The following is an 18,480-nucleotide window of genomic DNA, read 5'->3' as shown; positions in this document are numbered from 1 at the left end:
GAGGCAGCTACAGGTGAGGGACTATAACAAATACTGACATCTTTCCAGTAAGTTTCTCATGCTGTCTGTAGAAACACTGAGAAAGAAGATTTTCTCTTCAACTCAAACAATAGAAAAAAAAAAGACCTGTTAGAAGCCCCAGACTGAGAAGGGAACATGCCAATAGAAAGAGGTGAGAGGGAGGTACTGAGAGATTTACTCCATACCATTTTGCAAATAGCAGGAATTTTAAAATTACAGTGATTTTTCTTTCACCAAGACAAATCTATTTAGTTTGCCTTCTGTCCCAACACATGTACACATATGGATAAAACCATAGCAAATTATTCTAGTGTCCAGCACCATTCTTATCTCCCTCCAACCTCCTCTTAGCTCTTCTAAGCTACTTCAGCCTCGCAGAACTCTCTGGTGCAGCAAGGAGCATATGGCAGTGCTCAGGCTTTCCTGCCAGCAGGCTGTGCCCTATGCGCATCACTCACATGCCCTACATTCATTTTTTATTTTTTCTTTTAAATTACAAGATCTGTTTGTCAACGTTTCCTTCATTTGGCAGAACTGTTCAGTGAATGCTACCACAACAGCGAGGAGAGAGCGTTTGCTTTGTTGGTGAGAAAAAATCAGTACTGGAGCAAAACCACCTGCCTTCAGCTGGCTACAGAAGCAGATGCAAAGTCTTTCTTTGCACATGATGGTGTCCAGGTAAGTTTTACAGACCCTTCTCTCACTACCTCTACCCGCAGGACATTGAAGCATGATGCTGGTTACAGAAGAGGATAGGACAGCAACTGAACAAACACATGAAATGTGTTCCCCAAAGAGATACTCTTCAGAGGAGGGACTCTTCCCTCTCCCTAGCACCATACAAAGAGGATGTTAAACCCCATCCTCAACAAAGAAACACAGTTCCCCCCTTTCCCACCCTTTCATCCTGTTAGCTTGCAAAACAGCACACTGAGGAGGCTTAGCCCTTATTTTGTCCTGTGCTTTTTCTTCATTCCTTGTTGAAAGCGAAGCATCAGGAAAGCACTTTAATTCTGCCTGAGGCTGCTCCAAGATGTGAGGTAACTCCTTGTTCATATTCAAGGAAGCGCTCACTGATAAAAGTTAAATCAAACTACTGTTCAGCTTTGCTCTCACAACCCGAGTTCTGTCCACATACACAAAGCTAAATTAAGAGTGATGGTGCTTTTAGCTCCCAGTGCCTGACTTGCACTTTCTTAGTACTATAGATATTGCTTAACCCCATTTGACTTGCTCTTCTTTCCACCGTCCTCTTCGTAACTCTGCATACTCAACAACATCTGCAGAGGGACGCGCAGAGCACCTGTCTTCTCTGAAGATGTGCCTGCTCCTTAGGTTTTCAGAGCTTTCACTGTCTTAGAAGCCACAGAAGATAGGTGCACTTCATCTGCATGTATGTTTTTGAGATGTTAAAGCCATCTCTTGTTTTCTTGACTTTCAGGCCTTCCTGACAAGAATATGGTGGGGAGACATGTCTACAAGTACACAAATTCTGAAGTTAATCTGTGGATTCTGGTGTCCTTTCCTAATCTACACAAATTTAATATCATTCAGGTATAAACATAAGTATTTGGGTGCAAGAGATAAGTAAGGGATGAAAAATAAGCCATTAAAAATATCCACACTCAAAATTTCTCACTGTAATACTGCCTTTAAGTGTCAACAGAAGGACTGCAAATAAGTTTTCTAGGGTACTGAGTGATTTGTGTGTCCTGTGCTAGTGCCTATTCTAACACTTAAAAGATCAATGCCGTGGTTTCACATAGATCAGTTCTATTTTGCACAGTCCACAGAAAAGACTGTTGGAATTCTGGCAGCTCCAGATTCTACACAGTAATATGTAGAATATCTCCAGGTATAGCACCATCTATTTCTAGATTTGGAGATGCCTTGTTCAAACCTCAATATCTTATCTAGAATAACAGCCATCACAAAGCAGTTTTATCAGCCACAAGCCTCGATAACCATAAGTCAAACTTAAAATTACAGGACTGACATGAAATCAATTAAGATTTTCAGATTCAATGTCTTATGAGATCTCTTTGTTAATCTTATGCAGGCATAGCTTTGGAGTTGGTAATTTTCAGCATTTTGTTACATTGAAGATGGCTAGAATCTCAGGCTTTCTTAAAAAAAGGGAGGGGAGGCCAAGATACTTAGGCAGTGATAACAACCCAGAAACTGAAACTTTAAGAAAACCTCCCAATATTGTGAGAATCATATACGAATCATCAGAACTGGCATTATGGAATGACATGCTATTATGAAATATATGTTTTTGAACTGTTGAACTACTTAAAATGCAAGAGGAGCATGTGTTTGGCACTGCTAACTTAAGACTTTCCTTCTGCCAGTATCGCCAAAGATGACCTTCTTGCCATAGTGGCAGCCAAATTCACAAATTCGAGTCATTTGATGTGAAATTTGGGCAAAGTTTTCATGGAAAGGTTTAAATTATGATTCATAAACAATGTAAGCCTTTTCTAATATGTTCTGTTGAGGACATTTTTTTGCCTCCTTTCCCTGAAAATGCAAGAGTTGGCATCATGTTGCCTACTGTTTCTGGCATTTCCTCTCTTAATTGCTACTAAGAGTAACCAGGAACAGAACACTGGGTATTGTCTTCTAGGACTAAGGGGTTTGGTTTTGGTCAAATCTTAAGTAATTTGAGCCTCCTGCTCCATTTTTGTGAACCATGGCAATTATCACTTCTCTAAATCGTGTGGGTGACTTCAGCCTTCTCCTTACAAATAAACAGAATTTGCAGAGGTAAGGATTACACGTTATTTGGTAGCTTTTCCGTGGACTAAGTCCAAGATAAGTACATGCTAGCAGTTCTGTTTGAATGCAAATTTAGTAGTGAAAAATTGCTAATCATCATCTTTCAACTGATGAGTTTATTTCCTTACAGTGAGGAAAAACAATCAAAGAATGAGCCAGAGCCATTTAGAGAGCTGGACAGTTTAGCTACGGAGAGGACTCTGTTTTTTTCCAAGGAAGAAGACAGGTAAGTTTAAAACCATTAGTTAATACAACTTTTGCAACAACAATCAAAGAACAGACACTTCTTGTGGATTAGTGACCAGCTAATAATCTAAAGCTGAAGGACAACCAAAGTCATTACTCCTCAAAAACTGCTGTGCCCTCTGATTACTGCTGTTGTTGCTCTCTAAAAGGAATACAAAAAATAAATGGGATATATCACTGTTAAAAGGAGACACAACTTTACTTGTTCTGAGCAGGTAGTTTCTCCAGAACAAGGAATCTGCTTAATACCTGGAGGATTGGAAGCATTTCCTGAGATACCCTTCAGCTCATGATGCCTGATACACATTGGATTTCAAAACTAAGCCCCTATCAGATTACCGAGCGGAGCAGAAAGAAGGTTCTCAGCAAAACCTTACGTTATTTGAGTGCATCACTACATACTTTCCCACAAAGGCAGCAATAGAAGTACTTGCAAACGTCAATACCTGGGAATTTTATATTAAGTCAGCTTCCCACCGTACTAGAGCTCTTCATTTACGTTTTAAAAGATGGGCCCTGAGGAACCTGAAGTACAACAACAGACTTATGACAAAGAGGGACTGTTATGCAAACATGTAACTGAGCACAAAGATTTTGTTAGTTGCTCGTGGTCATGCATGCATCTGTGATTCAGAACTTCTGAATCCCATCCCATACCTCTGCCACATACTCATCATCAAACGCTGGGAGGCCACGAGGACTTAAGTCAGGATAGAAAGACTTTTGATTAGCACAAAGTCCTCTTAATGGCTAAATAGTGCTCAACAGCCACTTGTGTTGAGCATATGCTTTTCAAGGATCTGAAGAGAACTTCAGGAATATATGAACAACAGTGGTGAGGAAGCATCATCTGCAGTATGCAGTGCTGGACCAAGTCAGAGTTATTAGGTTCTGGTTTTACCTCTGACATTTAACTGCCAGTATATTGGAGAAAATAATTCATTCTTCTCTCTCCCTCCCTAACCTATAAAATAGGTGTAAAAGCATCTACCTCTTGGGAGCTATTTGTAAGCAATGTCATAAAGCACTTCCATATCCCAAGTGAAGTGTGGTTTGGTCATTACATTGTGCATTCCAGTTGCTATTATCTTAGCAATTTATTTTGACAAAGAGGCTCTCTTCTCCCAGATCTATTTCAGCATCTTACGGTAAAGCTGCAATTATCTGTTTATTTTATTAGCCTGTTACCATGGGAATGTATCTTATGATGTCATAAATTGAGAGGTATTACAGAATCAGGCACATAGAAAAGACTGGCTGTGAGAAGAAACTTTTCCTTGTAACAAATGTATTTAATAATTAGCGAGAATGTCAGGGGAAGGTAACACCAGTGGAGAGTCATTGTTTATTCTTTATGAGGTGAAATTTAAAAACATACCCTAGTGTGCACATCCTTCCTTAGAGATCACACCTCTCAGTGTCAGAATCACAAAATTAAAGATCCAATAACATCCCTAGTTTACACAGGAGTGCAATTTATGTGGAAACAAAGCTCCACACTAAGATCAGATTGCTATCAAATTCAGGCAACTTGCGTTTTCTACAGAGGATAGTTTCCATTGCCAACAGATAGCACTTCATGTTCCAAAACACAGCAAAACAACTGGAGAAGTAAAGGTCAAATTTCCCTTCAGTTACCAAAATACTTGCATAATTCCACAATAGTCAAATAATAAATAATGTATGAGGCCAACTGTTTTTTGCTAAAAGGCTTCTATATTACTTTTTCTGCAATTTAATTTAATCATAAAGGGCAAGATGCCAGTGCTTACAGTTGCGTAAAGGGCTGAAGCATTCCTTCAGTAGTTCTCTCAGGCTTCAGCAAGGATAGTCAAGAAACACACACTTACTATGATCCAGCACTTTTGAGACTGGGTCAAAAAGAGGAATTGTTTAAAGTCACAGCAACAACAAGAATTTCTGCATAAAAGCATTACTAGAAATTTTTAGACCCAAAATAATTAACAACTGATTCGAAAACTGCATTAGCCATTTGATTTACTTTCCCATTGTTTAGAACAATGAAGAGCAATTAGCCCACTTCCGGCTCTCCTTGTGTGTTTGCATAGTGTTTGTACTATGTGCAGGAACACATTGAAGTTACAAATTAAATTAACGTAACAAAACTGAAATCACAAGAACATGCATTTAAGTCTGATATGACTTTGCTTTTCAAAATCTTCTTTTTGACTTGAAATATTTCTGCTATGTTAATGTGATCACTGACTTCTACAGCCTTCCTCCTTGCTATGCCCAGCTTCTGCCTGTTACAATCTTACAAGAAGATTGATATAGAATTACACTGAGTCTATTCCTATGGACTAATTTTAGAAACTAATCACCAAGACTATATTCATTTTGTTTTGCAGAGGAAATGGTAAATTGGAAAAGCAGAACCCTTCTGAAAAAACAGCGTGGGCGACATTCATGTTTACTCGGTGGAGAAAATTCTGGAGTGCCCCTGTAACTGTATTTATGGGGAATGTTATAATGTACTTTGCTTTTCTGTTTCTATTTACTTATGTCCTTTTACTGGACTTTAAACCACCTCCACCTGAGGGTCCATCTGCTAAAGAAATTATACTTTACTTCTGGGTTTTTACCCTGGTCTTGGAAGAAATCCGACAGGTCAGTCACGTACAACACCTCAGTAATAACACAGTAAAACTTAAGACAATATTTTGAATAGATTTACAATCTATATACCTGTACAAGCTTTCAAGTGTCAGTACAGTTTTGCACAGAAGAGCAATATAGAACTTACCTTATCCAGAACACTCCACCTCTCTCTCCTAGAGCAAGCTCCTTCTCCACCATACAAACCTGGAGCTTCACCTCTTGTTTTTCCATCCTGCTGTAGCCAAGTCAGGGGGGCAGCTAATAATCAGGTGTCCTTCACTTTGCGAAGTATCTCTCTCATTTCACTCCCCAGAACTAGGTCCTCCCACTACAAATAATGTAAATTGGAAGTTACATTCTACACCTGGAAACACATCAGACAATCTTTTAAAAAGATTCTTCCCTGCTGGGGATTGTTTAAAAAAAAAAGAGTAAATGAATCAGATTATTTATGTTTTTCCTAAAATGCTTCTCAGCTCAAAACATGAGTAGATCTCTTTTTGGTTTGCTTTTCTTAAAAACAAAAACAAACCCACAATCCCGCCGCCCCCACTTATCCATTACTCTCCAAGTTACTGGTTTTGGAATGTCCTCAGCTCAACAACCAAGATCATGTGTGAACAATGGTGCTAGTGTGTTGCCAACTGCATAAAGCTGTCCTCTTTAGGCATGAAAAAGCAGTTGTAAACATTTACTCTGGAAGAACAAATAGGTGTTCATTATTTAAGAAATAGGGACAGTGCAGGGGATCCCGGTTTGTTACAATTTATTTGAAATTATGCAGGAAGGCTATAACCAGAGGAGGACATGGAAAATATTTGGATCAAAGTACATTTCATTATAAACCTGTAAAACATGAAGAGTGCCAGGCTAAAACCCAATTAAGAAACCCAACTCTTTGCCGAGATCATCAAATGTGCACTCACTGACAATTCCAGTATACAAAAGCCACACTGTTCCTGGTATTTAGACAGAAATGTATAGAAACTGAATTTTGACTGGAAGTTATTGTATTGTTTAACAGTCTGAATGCTGACAAAATTATAAATCAGGCCTCAAAAATGCTTAAGGTTAATATCACAAGAATAAAAATATTTGATTTTTTTCTTTTTCATCCAATTTTTGAATTTTAAGACAGTAATCAGAGCTTATGTTTTCAAGCTTTTTTTCCCTAATGCACTAGGAATTTGGTTTTGTTCTTTGCAATGAAAGAGAAAAAAGGAACAGGTATTACATTAAAACTCACAATGAAATAGTGAAACTGAAAACAGATCAATATTGATGATTATTTCTCTTTTTCAGAGTTTCTATACAGATGAAGACACAAATTTAATGAAAAAATTTAAACTATATGTGGAGGATAACTGGAATAAATGTGATATGGTGACCATCTTCCTCTTCATAATTGGGGTAACCTGCAGGTATGTATCTGTTCCCTGTGATGTGGTCAGCATCAGTAGCAGGGGCTATGTATGTCAGCTGACAGAAGAGTCTCATGGGCACAAAAGGAGAGGCTATGACATTTACTTTTACAAGCTTTGAAACATGTTTCTGCAATAAAAGCCTCTAAAATTCTGTGGAAACACAGAAGTTGCTCCAGAGACCAAAAAAAATACATGTTGGTGTATTCAAACACATATACAGGGAAGCTTTGCTTTTTGTTTGTTTTTTGCCAATCACTTTTAGTCAATGTATAATATTTTTATTAAAAAAAACCCAAAACCTCATTGAAGCCCAGACAGAGAATACATTGTCCCCCCATCTTCCAGCTATTTCTCATGAATGTACAGACATTATGTTACACTGCTCTTACCTGCTTATGCAACCACAGCTCTGAAGCACTTGCCTTTTCCTAACTAGGCTATGCCTGAAAACTGAGCATAATATTTGAGAAAATGCTTCTCCCAAGTACTTGCTGAGATCTGATATTTCATTTCTTATGTTCTGCAGGATGCTGAACTCGACTTTTCAAGCTGGCCGTACAATACTTGCCATTGATTTTATGGTGTTTACACTTAGACTTATACATATTTTTGCAATTCACAAACAACTTGGACCAAAGATCATAATTGTGGAAAGGATGGTGAGTGCTCAGTCTGTCTCAGGCAAATACTCGTGCTTTCTTAAAAACTGAGAGTATAAAATCTTCTCTTTACAAAGGAAATCAGTTTATAGTCTATCTTTATTGTTATATTTTTAAGGCTTGTAATTTTAAATACATTCCCTTCTTTATCATGAGCATTAGATGAAATAAGTTTGAAATAGATCCTTCCAAAGAGCTCTGTAGTATAATAAGTTAGTCACAATTTACTAATCTTTCTACCTTACCTAATCATTTATCCTCAGATCTGGCAAATGAAGAGTGGAGTGTCTTTGACTTACTGCTGTTCCTCCTGCTTTATAAGCTGTGTGCATTCAGAGCAAAGACCTCAGACAGATGACAGGCCATTTACAGAAGGGCACAGCATTTACTGAATGACTCTGCTCCGCTTGGGGAAAGAGATTGTTATTCGCAAGTAGTGTGAAAATAAAATTCTGCAAAAAAAAGGATAATTGCAAGTTTCCCACAGGAGTTATTCTTGTATTTTGTAACTCCAAGTTACAATGAAAACATATTAGTACTTTGTGAGCATATGTTGGAAAATGTTGATAAAATATTTTTATTTATTACCACTCTCCGTCAGGAAATGAGACATTAGGAATACAGTTACTGTGCTTGGGTATGCTGAAGTAGCTTTTTATTTAGGCATGTTAATCCTCTAGGCCAATTAGCTCATGGTAACTGATTAAGAGGAGTTCGTCTAATTGTAAGTGCTATTATAGAATCTACAAATATTTGATTTGTGACTCACAGCAGAGCTCAGTAAAAGCCCTACAGTCTAAACAAGCCTATATATTGAATAAACATAACTACCAACTATTTGGATTTGTCTACAAATGCAATAACTGGAACTCTAACATGACATTTGCTTGGAGTAGCAAAAAGGTAAATGGCAAGTAAATATTTGTTCTTGAACATTACCTAGCTTACAGCATTAGTAGACTTTTACTGTAAGAGCACAAGTCAGATCTCCAGTTCCTAACCCTTCCTTACTACATACCAAACTAAACCAGGGCCTGGAACAGGTATGGTGATGTGTCTAATGTGCTGGCAGCTGAAGTCATATGAGATAACACAGAGATTAAGAAGATGCAAATGGGAACATTAACAGCAGCCTGACAAAACCATAAAATGGAACCTTTCATCTTCCCCCCATCCAAGCCAACCCAATGCCTTACCTTTACTAGTTCAATATTGAACCTTACAACAAATGAAAGAACAGTGAAAGTTACTTCAGTCAATGATACCTTCTTGAAAAGTCCATCAAATGGGCTCAAGCAAGATCATTTCCCTTACTTAAACAGAGAAGCAATCCAAGATTCTCTTATTGTGTTTCTCCTTTTCAATTGTGCTGCAGAATTGCTGAAACAAGTCTGGTAGCTGCTAAAATGGGAGTTCAATGCCAGAACAATGCCTGTTCACAGACAGACTGCAGACTGGAAAAAAATATTTCCAGACTCGCCACCGCTCTCTCTTAACTACATCACAGTTACAGTCCTGCAGCATTGCTGAATTTTAAATCATCCAGAAGATAAAACAGATTGGTGAAAGTCAGAGAGACATAAGCTATATCTTGCCTAGCTTAGATACCTTCTTTCTTAAGAGAACTCCAAGTAATCTCCTGGAGGTCTGAAATGTCTATGCTTTTGGGTAACTGCAGAATCCAGTAATCTAATTGATATGTATCTACATTCCCTAATGAACTCTGTCAGATTAGATGGGAAGAGGATGAAGTGTTCCTCTTCCACTAGGGAAAAATTATTGCACTTGAAATACTTATTAGACCTTTTTTTTTTTTTTAAGTAAGTGTTTTAGGATTCAATTACTTCTGCTTCTGTAGAGAAACACAATGTTTAAAAGCAGGAAGTTCTGAAAACAGTCCCTCAGATGCATTACTTAGCTTGAAAACCCAAGACAGAAGCTACCTGATCCTGCAGTGTCTGCTGTATCAGTGTTCAGTAATTCATCAGTGAGCACCGGCTGTTGCCAGGATTCACTGCTGCAGCAGAACTCTTGTAATTCACACTAAAGCAGTCGATGGTAGCGAGATCTCACCAAAAATCTGGATTTTAAATTTATAATGAGATTCACTTAAAAGGTAAAATGTGTTTCATTTTTAAATGTTAGATGATTGAAAAGCATGGTTTTAATTTAAAACATGTCTTTATCTAAGCAAGCTGTCAAAGAAAAACAGCAAACGAAGAGTATAGTGTTAAAACATGTCTTTATCTAAACGAGCTGTCAAAGAAAAATGCTGATTACAGGCCAAGAGCAATATGATAACAGCAAGGTCAAGAGAGGAATTCTGTGCATGGAACAGTGTCCTATTCCACCTCCTTTAGCCTAAACAAGCTTGTAAAGAAACAGAATTATTTAGGCCATTTTCATATAGAAAGACTACTGTTCTCTGATTATACTATTACAGTCACCTCTCCTCCTTTTCTCCCCTTTCCCTCTCTTTTTTAGATGAAGGATGTTTTCTTCTTTCTGTTCTTCTTGAGCGTGTGGCTTATTGCCTACGGTGTGACAACTCAAGCTCTGCTTCATCCCGATGACAGCCGAGTGGAATGGATATTCAGAAGGGTGCTTTATCGTCCCTACCTTCAAATATTTGGCCAGATTCCACTGGATGAAATAGACAGTGAGGAAATTTCTTTCCGCCCTAACTTGGCCATTTTTGAATGCACACTTCCGATTAGAGCCTGGAATTCCTTCCCAGTATTGTCTCTTTTTTTTTGTCCTACAGGCCAAAGCTTTCACATTACCATGATATAAATAGTGTATTTGCAAAGAGATAACGTGCAGCATGGCATTACATTAGAGCATAAGGGCTGGCCGTATTTAGACAAGCTGTCTGAAATATTCACACAAGGATTTGCAGTTTTAAAGGCTGGCATACCTTCTTTCACTTCAATCCATTTCTGTCCAGTTGAACCTAGACCCAGATAATCCTGTGTAAACTGAAATAATAGCACCTCCATACATTTTGGCAGTAGTTTAATGAGACAGTGTTAAAGCAGTACAGCTCTGCCCATAAGCAAACACTTATGTTTTAGAATAAATATTCCTCTAGAGAATTTGTATTGACTCTGGAGGTAAAGCTACCCAAATCAAATAAAGCTAGTAATTGCATATGTGCAAAATTCAAACAAAACAACATAAAAATAATCACAACACATGGAAATACTTGGACATAAAGGTTCAGAAGGCAGCATTTCTGATAGGTAAGAAGGTAAAATACAGGTCATCTCCCAGAGAATTCTGAAGTAATGCCACAGCATTAGCCAGAATAACAGTGCTAAATGTCAGTGGCAATATTGAAGTAGGATCCAAGCTTGAGGAAATATGGGTGGAACCAAAAAAATCCCATAGACCGATGCAAACCAGTAAACATTCTTTCAAGTTCACTCTGCTTAATAAGAAAAAGCATATGCCTTAAAAAAGCCAAAAAAGTCTGAATGAGACAAGAGAGTAGGGGTGTGATTTATCTCAGTTAACCTTAAATGTCCATGGTGTAAGCATGCACAGCACAACCAGCCATTCTTATTTCCATTAAAGTAATTGGAGAGAAAAAAGTATTTCTGGAATAGGATTCATCTCATTTGGAAACAGGTCAGATGTAATATCCCCTAGAAATATGTTTCTCTCTATCGAGACTCCAAAGGATAAATATCTGCTTAAAATATAGAGAAAAAAAGAATTAATTACACAGGTAACTTCTAGAAGGGAGTCATTTGTCCTTGGGCCCTCTGGGGCTTATTCTGTTTAACATATTTATGAAACATACAGAAAAGGAGATGGGTAATAAGGAGGACAAAATTTGCTGATGAAACCACATTACTGGGTAGTAAAGACTAAAGCTGACACCAAAGAGTTGCAGAGGACCCTCATGAGTGCTAAATCATCGAATAAAATTCAGTGAAGATAAATATAAGGTAATGCACTTGGTGAAAGCAGTCCCAGCTGTGGTGAACTTTGACTTAAGTGCATGCTCTAAGGAATATGATTGTGGGGTTATCCATGACAGTGTGGAAAAGACTACAAGCGTGAGGACTGCGAAGACACAATTATGTGGGGAAACACAACTGCTAAATACTCAAGGGCAGATTGACTTTGGGAACTCAAAACTAACCTATAAAGGATACAGCTTTTGCAATACAATCCCCCTTTGCTGAATGTTACTAAAAAGCCTGTTGTGACAACCACTGGAGGTGTGCACTTCTCGCATATTAAAGCAACATCTCTTCATGTACGTGGCATGTTACGCTTTCACAAAATTAAAGACATTGGATATTAATTCACATAAATGATCTTTCAACTGCAAGAGCAAGCTCAGAAGCCCAAGCAGTCAAAGAACTGTCCTTATAGGTTTGAGACCTGTATTTACGGTCCTGCTGGACCGCATAAAAATACTACCACAATATTGGGTTTAAGCTTTTCGTGTTTGTAAAATATTCAGAACCAGATTATGCTGCTGTTTGTATGCAGCCAAGATTAAATCTCATTTTTGTAATTAACATCATGATTGTCCTTGATTTGTATCTTAACATGAAAGGTACTAAATACACACATCCATCCATGTCACTAGTTCTTAAAAAAAGACATGTTTAGAGATACTAATTCAATTTTTATTTGCATTCTAGTAGCTATGAAATGCAGCACTTCAGACCTCAGGAATAATTTGTAATTCTTGCCATTCTTTGTTGAAAGCCAGATATTCTGCTCACCCAAATGCAAAGCTTTTGTCTCCACTCTAAGAAATGCACGTGGCAGTAAGATTTGTCAAAACTATTATTTCTGTGTCTTCCTTTGCAGCATCACGAATGTATCCCAGGAACTGCACGTTTAATCCACTGCAGATTCTGCAGGAGAACTCACCGTCGTGTCCCAACAGCTATGCCAACTGGCTTGTCATACTTCTGTTGGTCATCTTCCTACTGGTCACAAATGTTCTCCTCATGAATCTCCTGATTGCTATGTTCAGGTAAGAGCGATTTCTGTAGGAATCAAGACGGAGGCTGCAAAGGTGAAACTGAATGCCCACATTTACTACATTGCTGTTGGCTGTTCCTTTTGAATACAGTAGTAATTTTCCTAATTAATATTATTTGGGGAGAGATGGAGAGATAGATAGATAGATAGATAGATAGATAGATAGATAGATAGATAGATAGATAGATAGATAGATAAGCTTCCCTGATTATATAGTTCCTAAGTTCTCCTCATCCTTACTCTAGCCCCATTAAAGACAAGAAGACTCTTTTACTGCTAAAATTCAATTAAACATGCATAGGAGGATTCAGATCCCTGGCTGCGCTGCAGCACAAGTCTGCAGGTGCAAAGCAGCTGTAAACGTGGCAGACTTAACACTGGATAATCTGCAGATAGGAGAAATGCTTGATGTCACCACAGCTAATAATGATTCATTTGGTTGGAGAACTGACATGGCATGTTTGCTGATCTTGCCTGAGTGAAATGGAATTACTTTTCTTTCAAAAAAAACCCTAACGTATTTTTTAACATTTGAAGACTGCAACTGCAATTATTTTAATATCTAAGAATTTGCATAAACTTTAGATTAAATTAACACTACTTGCTGAACTTGCTGTTCCTTTTTTAAAGTAAATGTGGGACTAAAATTTGTAATAATAAGCTTTAGCTTGTTGAGGTAGAAACAGTTATATACTTTTTTCCCCTCCCAATTACAGCTACACTTTTCAAGTTGTTCAGGGCAATGCAGACATTTTCTGGAAAATTCAGCGCTACAACCTGATTGTTGAATATCATGGCCGGCCTGCCTTAGCACCACCATTTATCATTATTAACCACATAACTCTGGTTGTCAGAAGAATCTTCAACAAAATGGAACATAAAAAAGAACATCTGGGTGAGTTGTTAACAAGCATCCAGCAACTGGAGACCCTGACACTCCCCTAGAACATGCTGCATACGCAAAGCAGAAGAGCAATTAAGATTTCCTTAAGCCAAGAGGCACAATTTATTTTTGACAAAGAGCGCCAGGAGAGTACAAATGAAAAATTAAGGCTTATAATCTATCCTGTACTATAAAGTGTTTCCCACAATGCATTTCTTTATGCACCATAGTTACTACAACCAAGGTGTCAATATAAAACTGGTTAAAGGGCTTTGATTCCTGACCACACACCAACAGATAGGTTTAATGAATAATGACTAGTTATTTCATTTTCTTCTGAATTTTAGTAATTATTAAGTACAGACAACTCCAAAAACATATGCCAAGTCTAAAAATCTACTAGTATCAGCGGAATTCCCTAGTACAGAGACAGGGAAAGAGAGCGAGCACACTTAGAGAAATGGTGGTCCCTTAAAAGTTATCGGTAAAAGGGCAGATGAAGTTCAGCTAATTACAGAAGGCATTTGAGGGCTTTCTATAGTGATTTCAAACTTGGCCCGTCTAGTTTAATAGTGTCTGATAATAAACCTATTTACTCCTCATGCACAGGCCAATAATGGACCTGGCTATTAAAGCATACTGCCCAAGATTCTTAATTTTTTAAAATTTTTTCTTTTCCCCTAAGAAAACAAGTACCTGCCTGCTCAGGTTATACATTCAGCAGTGTTTGGAGCATCCAGCCAAGTGTGCCCTTTTACCAGTTTTCAGGAAGATACAAAACTAGCATGTTACATTCAAAATATGTCTGTGAAATTGAGGTCTGTTGTTGGCTGTGACACTTGACAACAACAAGCTTTATATTTCAAGGTGAAGGAATTTTTTCAGTTTTTCCTCCTATTTATGATTGTCCTAATAAAGAAGATTAGATGATAAACTGCATCTGAACATAAAGCTCTGCTCGTTAAACAATTTGGGGCTAAAATATATCGTAAGTCCAGACAGGTTGTAAATGAGTTTAAATGGAACGACAGATACTGGTCTGTGCTGTTCTTTAGAAAACTCATATCCAACTGCCAAAAAGATCTATTGCCTTCCATCACAAGAAAAACAGGAGAAAATACTTATTTTATACTGTATTTTCATAACATGAAACTCCTGCAATGGCAAGACTCGATTTAGCTTTAGCATAGCAGCCTTCCACTACTAGTACAAGAGAAAAAGGAAGTAAAATATCATTCTTAATTTCTTTTTTTTTTTTCTCCTACAGAAAGAGATCTTCCGGTTGGGCTCGATCAAAAAATCATAACATGGGAGCTCATGCAAAAAGAAAAGTATCTTGGAAACCTTGAACAAGAAAGGAAGGAAAGCAACGAAGAAAGGCTGAAAGCCACATCTAATAAGTATGTTATTCTGACCCACAATAGTTGTACATTCCAAGTCTTCAGCTTTGCATGAGATAAACATTCTGGTGCTTCTAAAGCTTATATGAAGAGTCCAACAAGAATGCAGTTAGACAGTATGCAGTCCGTGAAAAATGTGAGAAGTCAACATCACTACAATATTAGAAGAGTTTTTGGCATTCTTGATGTACAATTACAGGGCTGTAAGCTCCAGCCAAATCTGCAGTCAAGGTCATTGACAATAATTTTCATAGAGAAATGGTGGAAGAATAGTTCCTTTCCTATAATGCAGTGCATGTCCTTCCATCCCCGTAAAAATAAAACATAGACTTTTGAATTAGACTTTTGAATGGAAGTTTAGGATATCTTGAATTACCTCCAGCCCATAGATGCAGAAGAACAACTCTGTAGTTTCATAGCATAAAGCCATAAAGTTTTCCCCAGAAATTAATGATATTGTCTCTAAAATTGTATTTAATCAAGTCTCCATTTAAATACTTCTCTATTTTCCCACTAGGAATACCACTTAAATTGGTTTAGCATTCTAAAGAAATAATTTAGAAAGTGCTAAGTTATTATTCAGAGGTTTATTCTGAATGAGTAAATGTTTACTTTGTGTCTTTAAATGATACAGAAAATAGTTATATGCAGGGAAAACAAACATCTAAGGCAAAACTGAAAGCTAGACAGCAAAGCCTTCTTTAAAGAAGCTTTTCTCACCAGTTTCAGCTGTTGCCTCTTATGATATAACTGACTATTATCATTAGAAAGTTCCATGGATATGTTCTTGTGCCATTTTCTTTCTGTGCTGTCTTTCAAAATAAAACTCCCATCTGTCTAACTCACAGAATGGCTGGAGCCCAGAGCAGCGTACTTGAGTATGTTCCTGGAAAATACTCTTCTAATCTACATAAACTCTTAATTCATAATAATTTAAAATTATTCTGTTGGCACTAACTTTATTCTCATAAGCAGGTCACTGACAAACCGTAGGAATGAGAGCTCAGTTGCTGAGATCAAGCAATATATATGTGTACAATTGCTTCCAAATAAAGGACACAATTATATTCTTTCTAGCTTTGCACCTAAAAAGCTTTCAAGGTAGTACATTGTAGATGAAGTTACTGCTTGAAAGGGAAGAGTCAGGATTAGTCTGGCCTCACAGTATTTCTGGTATAGCAGCAGCAGAGACTGGAAGAGGTTTAGATGAACACCACTATACCTATGGCTTTTTATTTTTGCTCTTAGGCGGTAGCAGTGTGTATTTCAAAGCTTATGACACCCTCAGAAAGTGATTCTTTGAACTTTGCATTGAACCAGACCCAAAATGCATTAGACCCATCCAGCAGCAGTTTTTTCACATAGACCTGAACAGAACTTAACCTGTTAGAAGAAAGTCTGAAACAGCAGTTAGGACAAAGCAGAGAGGGATTGGAGAAGCCTACACAGAATCGGATGCTAAGAATAAGGAACTGATGGCAGAAGAGGTAAAGGATGCAGAAAGCATGCAGACAATACATCAAATTGGAGGCACTATATGGAAATTCTCTGCACAGCCACTTTGGACTACATAGAAAAAGGGATTTAAATGTCAAACCAGTTTCCAAAAATGAAACCTCATCTAAGTTTTAAGTGGCTCATCTCCCAGGATCAGTCTACATTTGGTACAGATGGGACATTAGTGGCTGGAGGGACAGAGCTGGACCTAAGGCTCCTTTCTGCTGTCCTTCATTTCCACAGCAGCTGGGGCTGAGTGGCCCTTGCCAGGAGCTGAACAGCTGCTGATACCTGTGAGAGTTTATCCCGAGTCCCTGGGCAAGAAGTGCATGAGAGTGTCCCAGAAATGCTGTTCTGTTTGATAAATACTTGCAGGAACACCTCAAAAGGACAAAACTTTTAGGGGGCTCTGGGATGTCTCAGCAGCACAGAACTGCAAGTGAGGGGTCATAGCTCTAGCAAGTGATGTGTTTTTTGTGTTTTAGGATTTCTTCTGAGGCCTTTCCTTTTATTTTTTTTTTGCTCAGCGTGTCTGCTTTGTTTCCACAGGGTGGATAATTTGTCCAAATATTTTAGTGGATTGAAAGAACAAGAAAAGCGATTTAAAGTTATGGAAGCCCAGGTAAGTAGTATTTTTATATGCATTTATATCAGCTTGTTTCTCCCATGTTTCTCTCATTTAATGGTGGTTTGGCAGACCCTCTTCAGGGATTAAGGGAAGGATAAACGGATCTGTGGTATTATTTCACTTTCCTTATTGTTTTCTCTCTGGTGATATACGTATGTAAAGAAACATTTCTGACCTCCAGTAGAAAGAATACATCATTTCTTCCTCATTTTGCTAGTCTACTTGACAAGTGTTTACTTCCTTCATTAAGGAAATGCTTCATTTTTCCCCCCTCCAATCCTTTCCTTCACCCAACCTTTTCTTTCTTTAAAACTGACCACTTGGAATATATTATACCCACATTCTGTCTGATGTGACCTAGACTAATCTTCTTGGACATCAGCTTTTCTAATTTTCTTAGATACCAGATACCAGCTTCTCAAAGGGAGTGTCTAACATACAAATGTGAAGCATAAATAATAGAAGGAAATTGTATCATGAGCTTTTGATGACAAAACCTTGAAATATAAACAAACGTTTTTTAAACAGTCTGAAAATGCTCAGCATTACCATGTGCTACATAGCACAACAGTTATTGTTTTCTTTGTGCCTAGAACTCTCCAGTGTAATTTTGGCCTCACTGAAAGTTCCTTATCTAAATAGTGCCATTGCAGTTTCCCTCTCCTTTCTTATCCATTTTATGGCTTCCTGAAAAAAAAGTCATGCTATTCAATGAACAATGTTGACACCAACTACAGGTCCAACAGGAACACACAAGAAATGCTTTAACAAGTTTGTGCCAGCTTGAGATAATGCAATATTAGGTATTTAATACAAATTTTCCTCTTCCTTTAATACAAAACTTCCTCTGACACCGTTCAACTATTTCTAAAAAAATAAGAGAAAAAGTGGTATTTCTGATGCTGCTTCACTGTGCTGCCTAGATTATCTTTCCTGCAAATTTAAGAATGGGTAGGGCACTGCAAAAATTAGCTGATGAAGAAATCACTACATATTTTGTAGATTTGCTACTGTACAGCTGTTATCTCCTCAATGGCAGAAGTTCTAACCCAAACCAACCTCTTGTGCAACCAACCAGCTTCAAACTATTCATGTAAGTATTGAAAACAATAATAGAAATGCTAATTCATACGGCTGAACAATTTAGTCAAAAAATGCAAGGAAAAAAAAAGATTGGAAAAGAACCACTTAGGGAGGTGAAGGAAGTGCAGAGGAATATACCTAGAGATAATGGGAATATAAACAAGGAACAGAATATTCATACTTCAGAATGAAAGAAATACCTTTTGTTAAGTATATTTAAAAGGCTTAT

At 37.6% G+C, this 18,480-nt stretch overlaps 1 protein-coding gene across 1 annotated transcript in view; it reads left to right on the top strand.

Moving 5' to 3' along the window:
* Positions 1-18,480, top strand: part of TRPM5 (transient receptor potential cation channel subfamily M member 5) — a gene marked incomplete at its 5' end in the record, with an annotated part of 42,311 nt that overhangs the window by 20,086 nt on the left and 3,745 nt on the right. The window contains 12 exons of the mRNA XM_082058844.1: positions 554-699; positions 1,463-1,575; positions 2,933-3,028; positions 5,418-5,676; positions 6,970-7,088; positions 7,618-7,750; positions 10,235-10,409; positions 12,584-12,752; positions 13,477-13,655; positions 14,911-15,043; positions 17,090-17,162; positions 18,171-18,261. Coding sequence (XP_081914970.1) covers positions 554-699; positions 1,463-1,575; positions 2,933-3,028; positions 5,418-5,676; positions 6,970-7,088; positions 7,618-7,750; positions 10,235-10,409; positions 12,584-12,752; positions 13,477-13,655; positions 14,911-15,043; positions 17,090-17,162; positions 18,171-18,261 — 1,686 coding nt within the window. The remainder of the gene's footprint in view (positions 1-553; positions 700-1,462; positions 1,576-2,932; positions 3,029-5,417; positions 5,677-6,969; positions 7,089-7,617; positions 7,751-10,234; positions 10,410-12,583; positions 12,753-13,476; positions 13,656-14,910; positions 15,044-17,089; positions 17,163-18,170; positions 18,262-18,480) is intronic.

This window comes from Streptopelia decaocto (genome assembly GCF_964273445.1).
Source record: "Streptopelia decaocto genome assembly, chromosome: 7".
NCBI classification, from domain to species: Eukaryota; Metazoa; Chordata; class Aves; order Columbiformes; family Columbidae; genus Streptopelia; species Streptopelia decaocto.
This window is presented reverse-complemented; position numbering and strand designations above follow the sequence as displayed.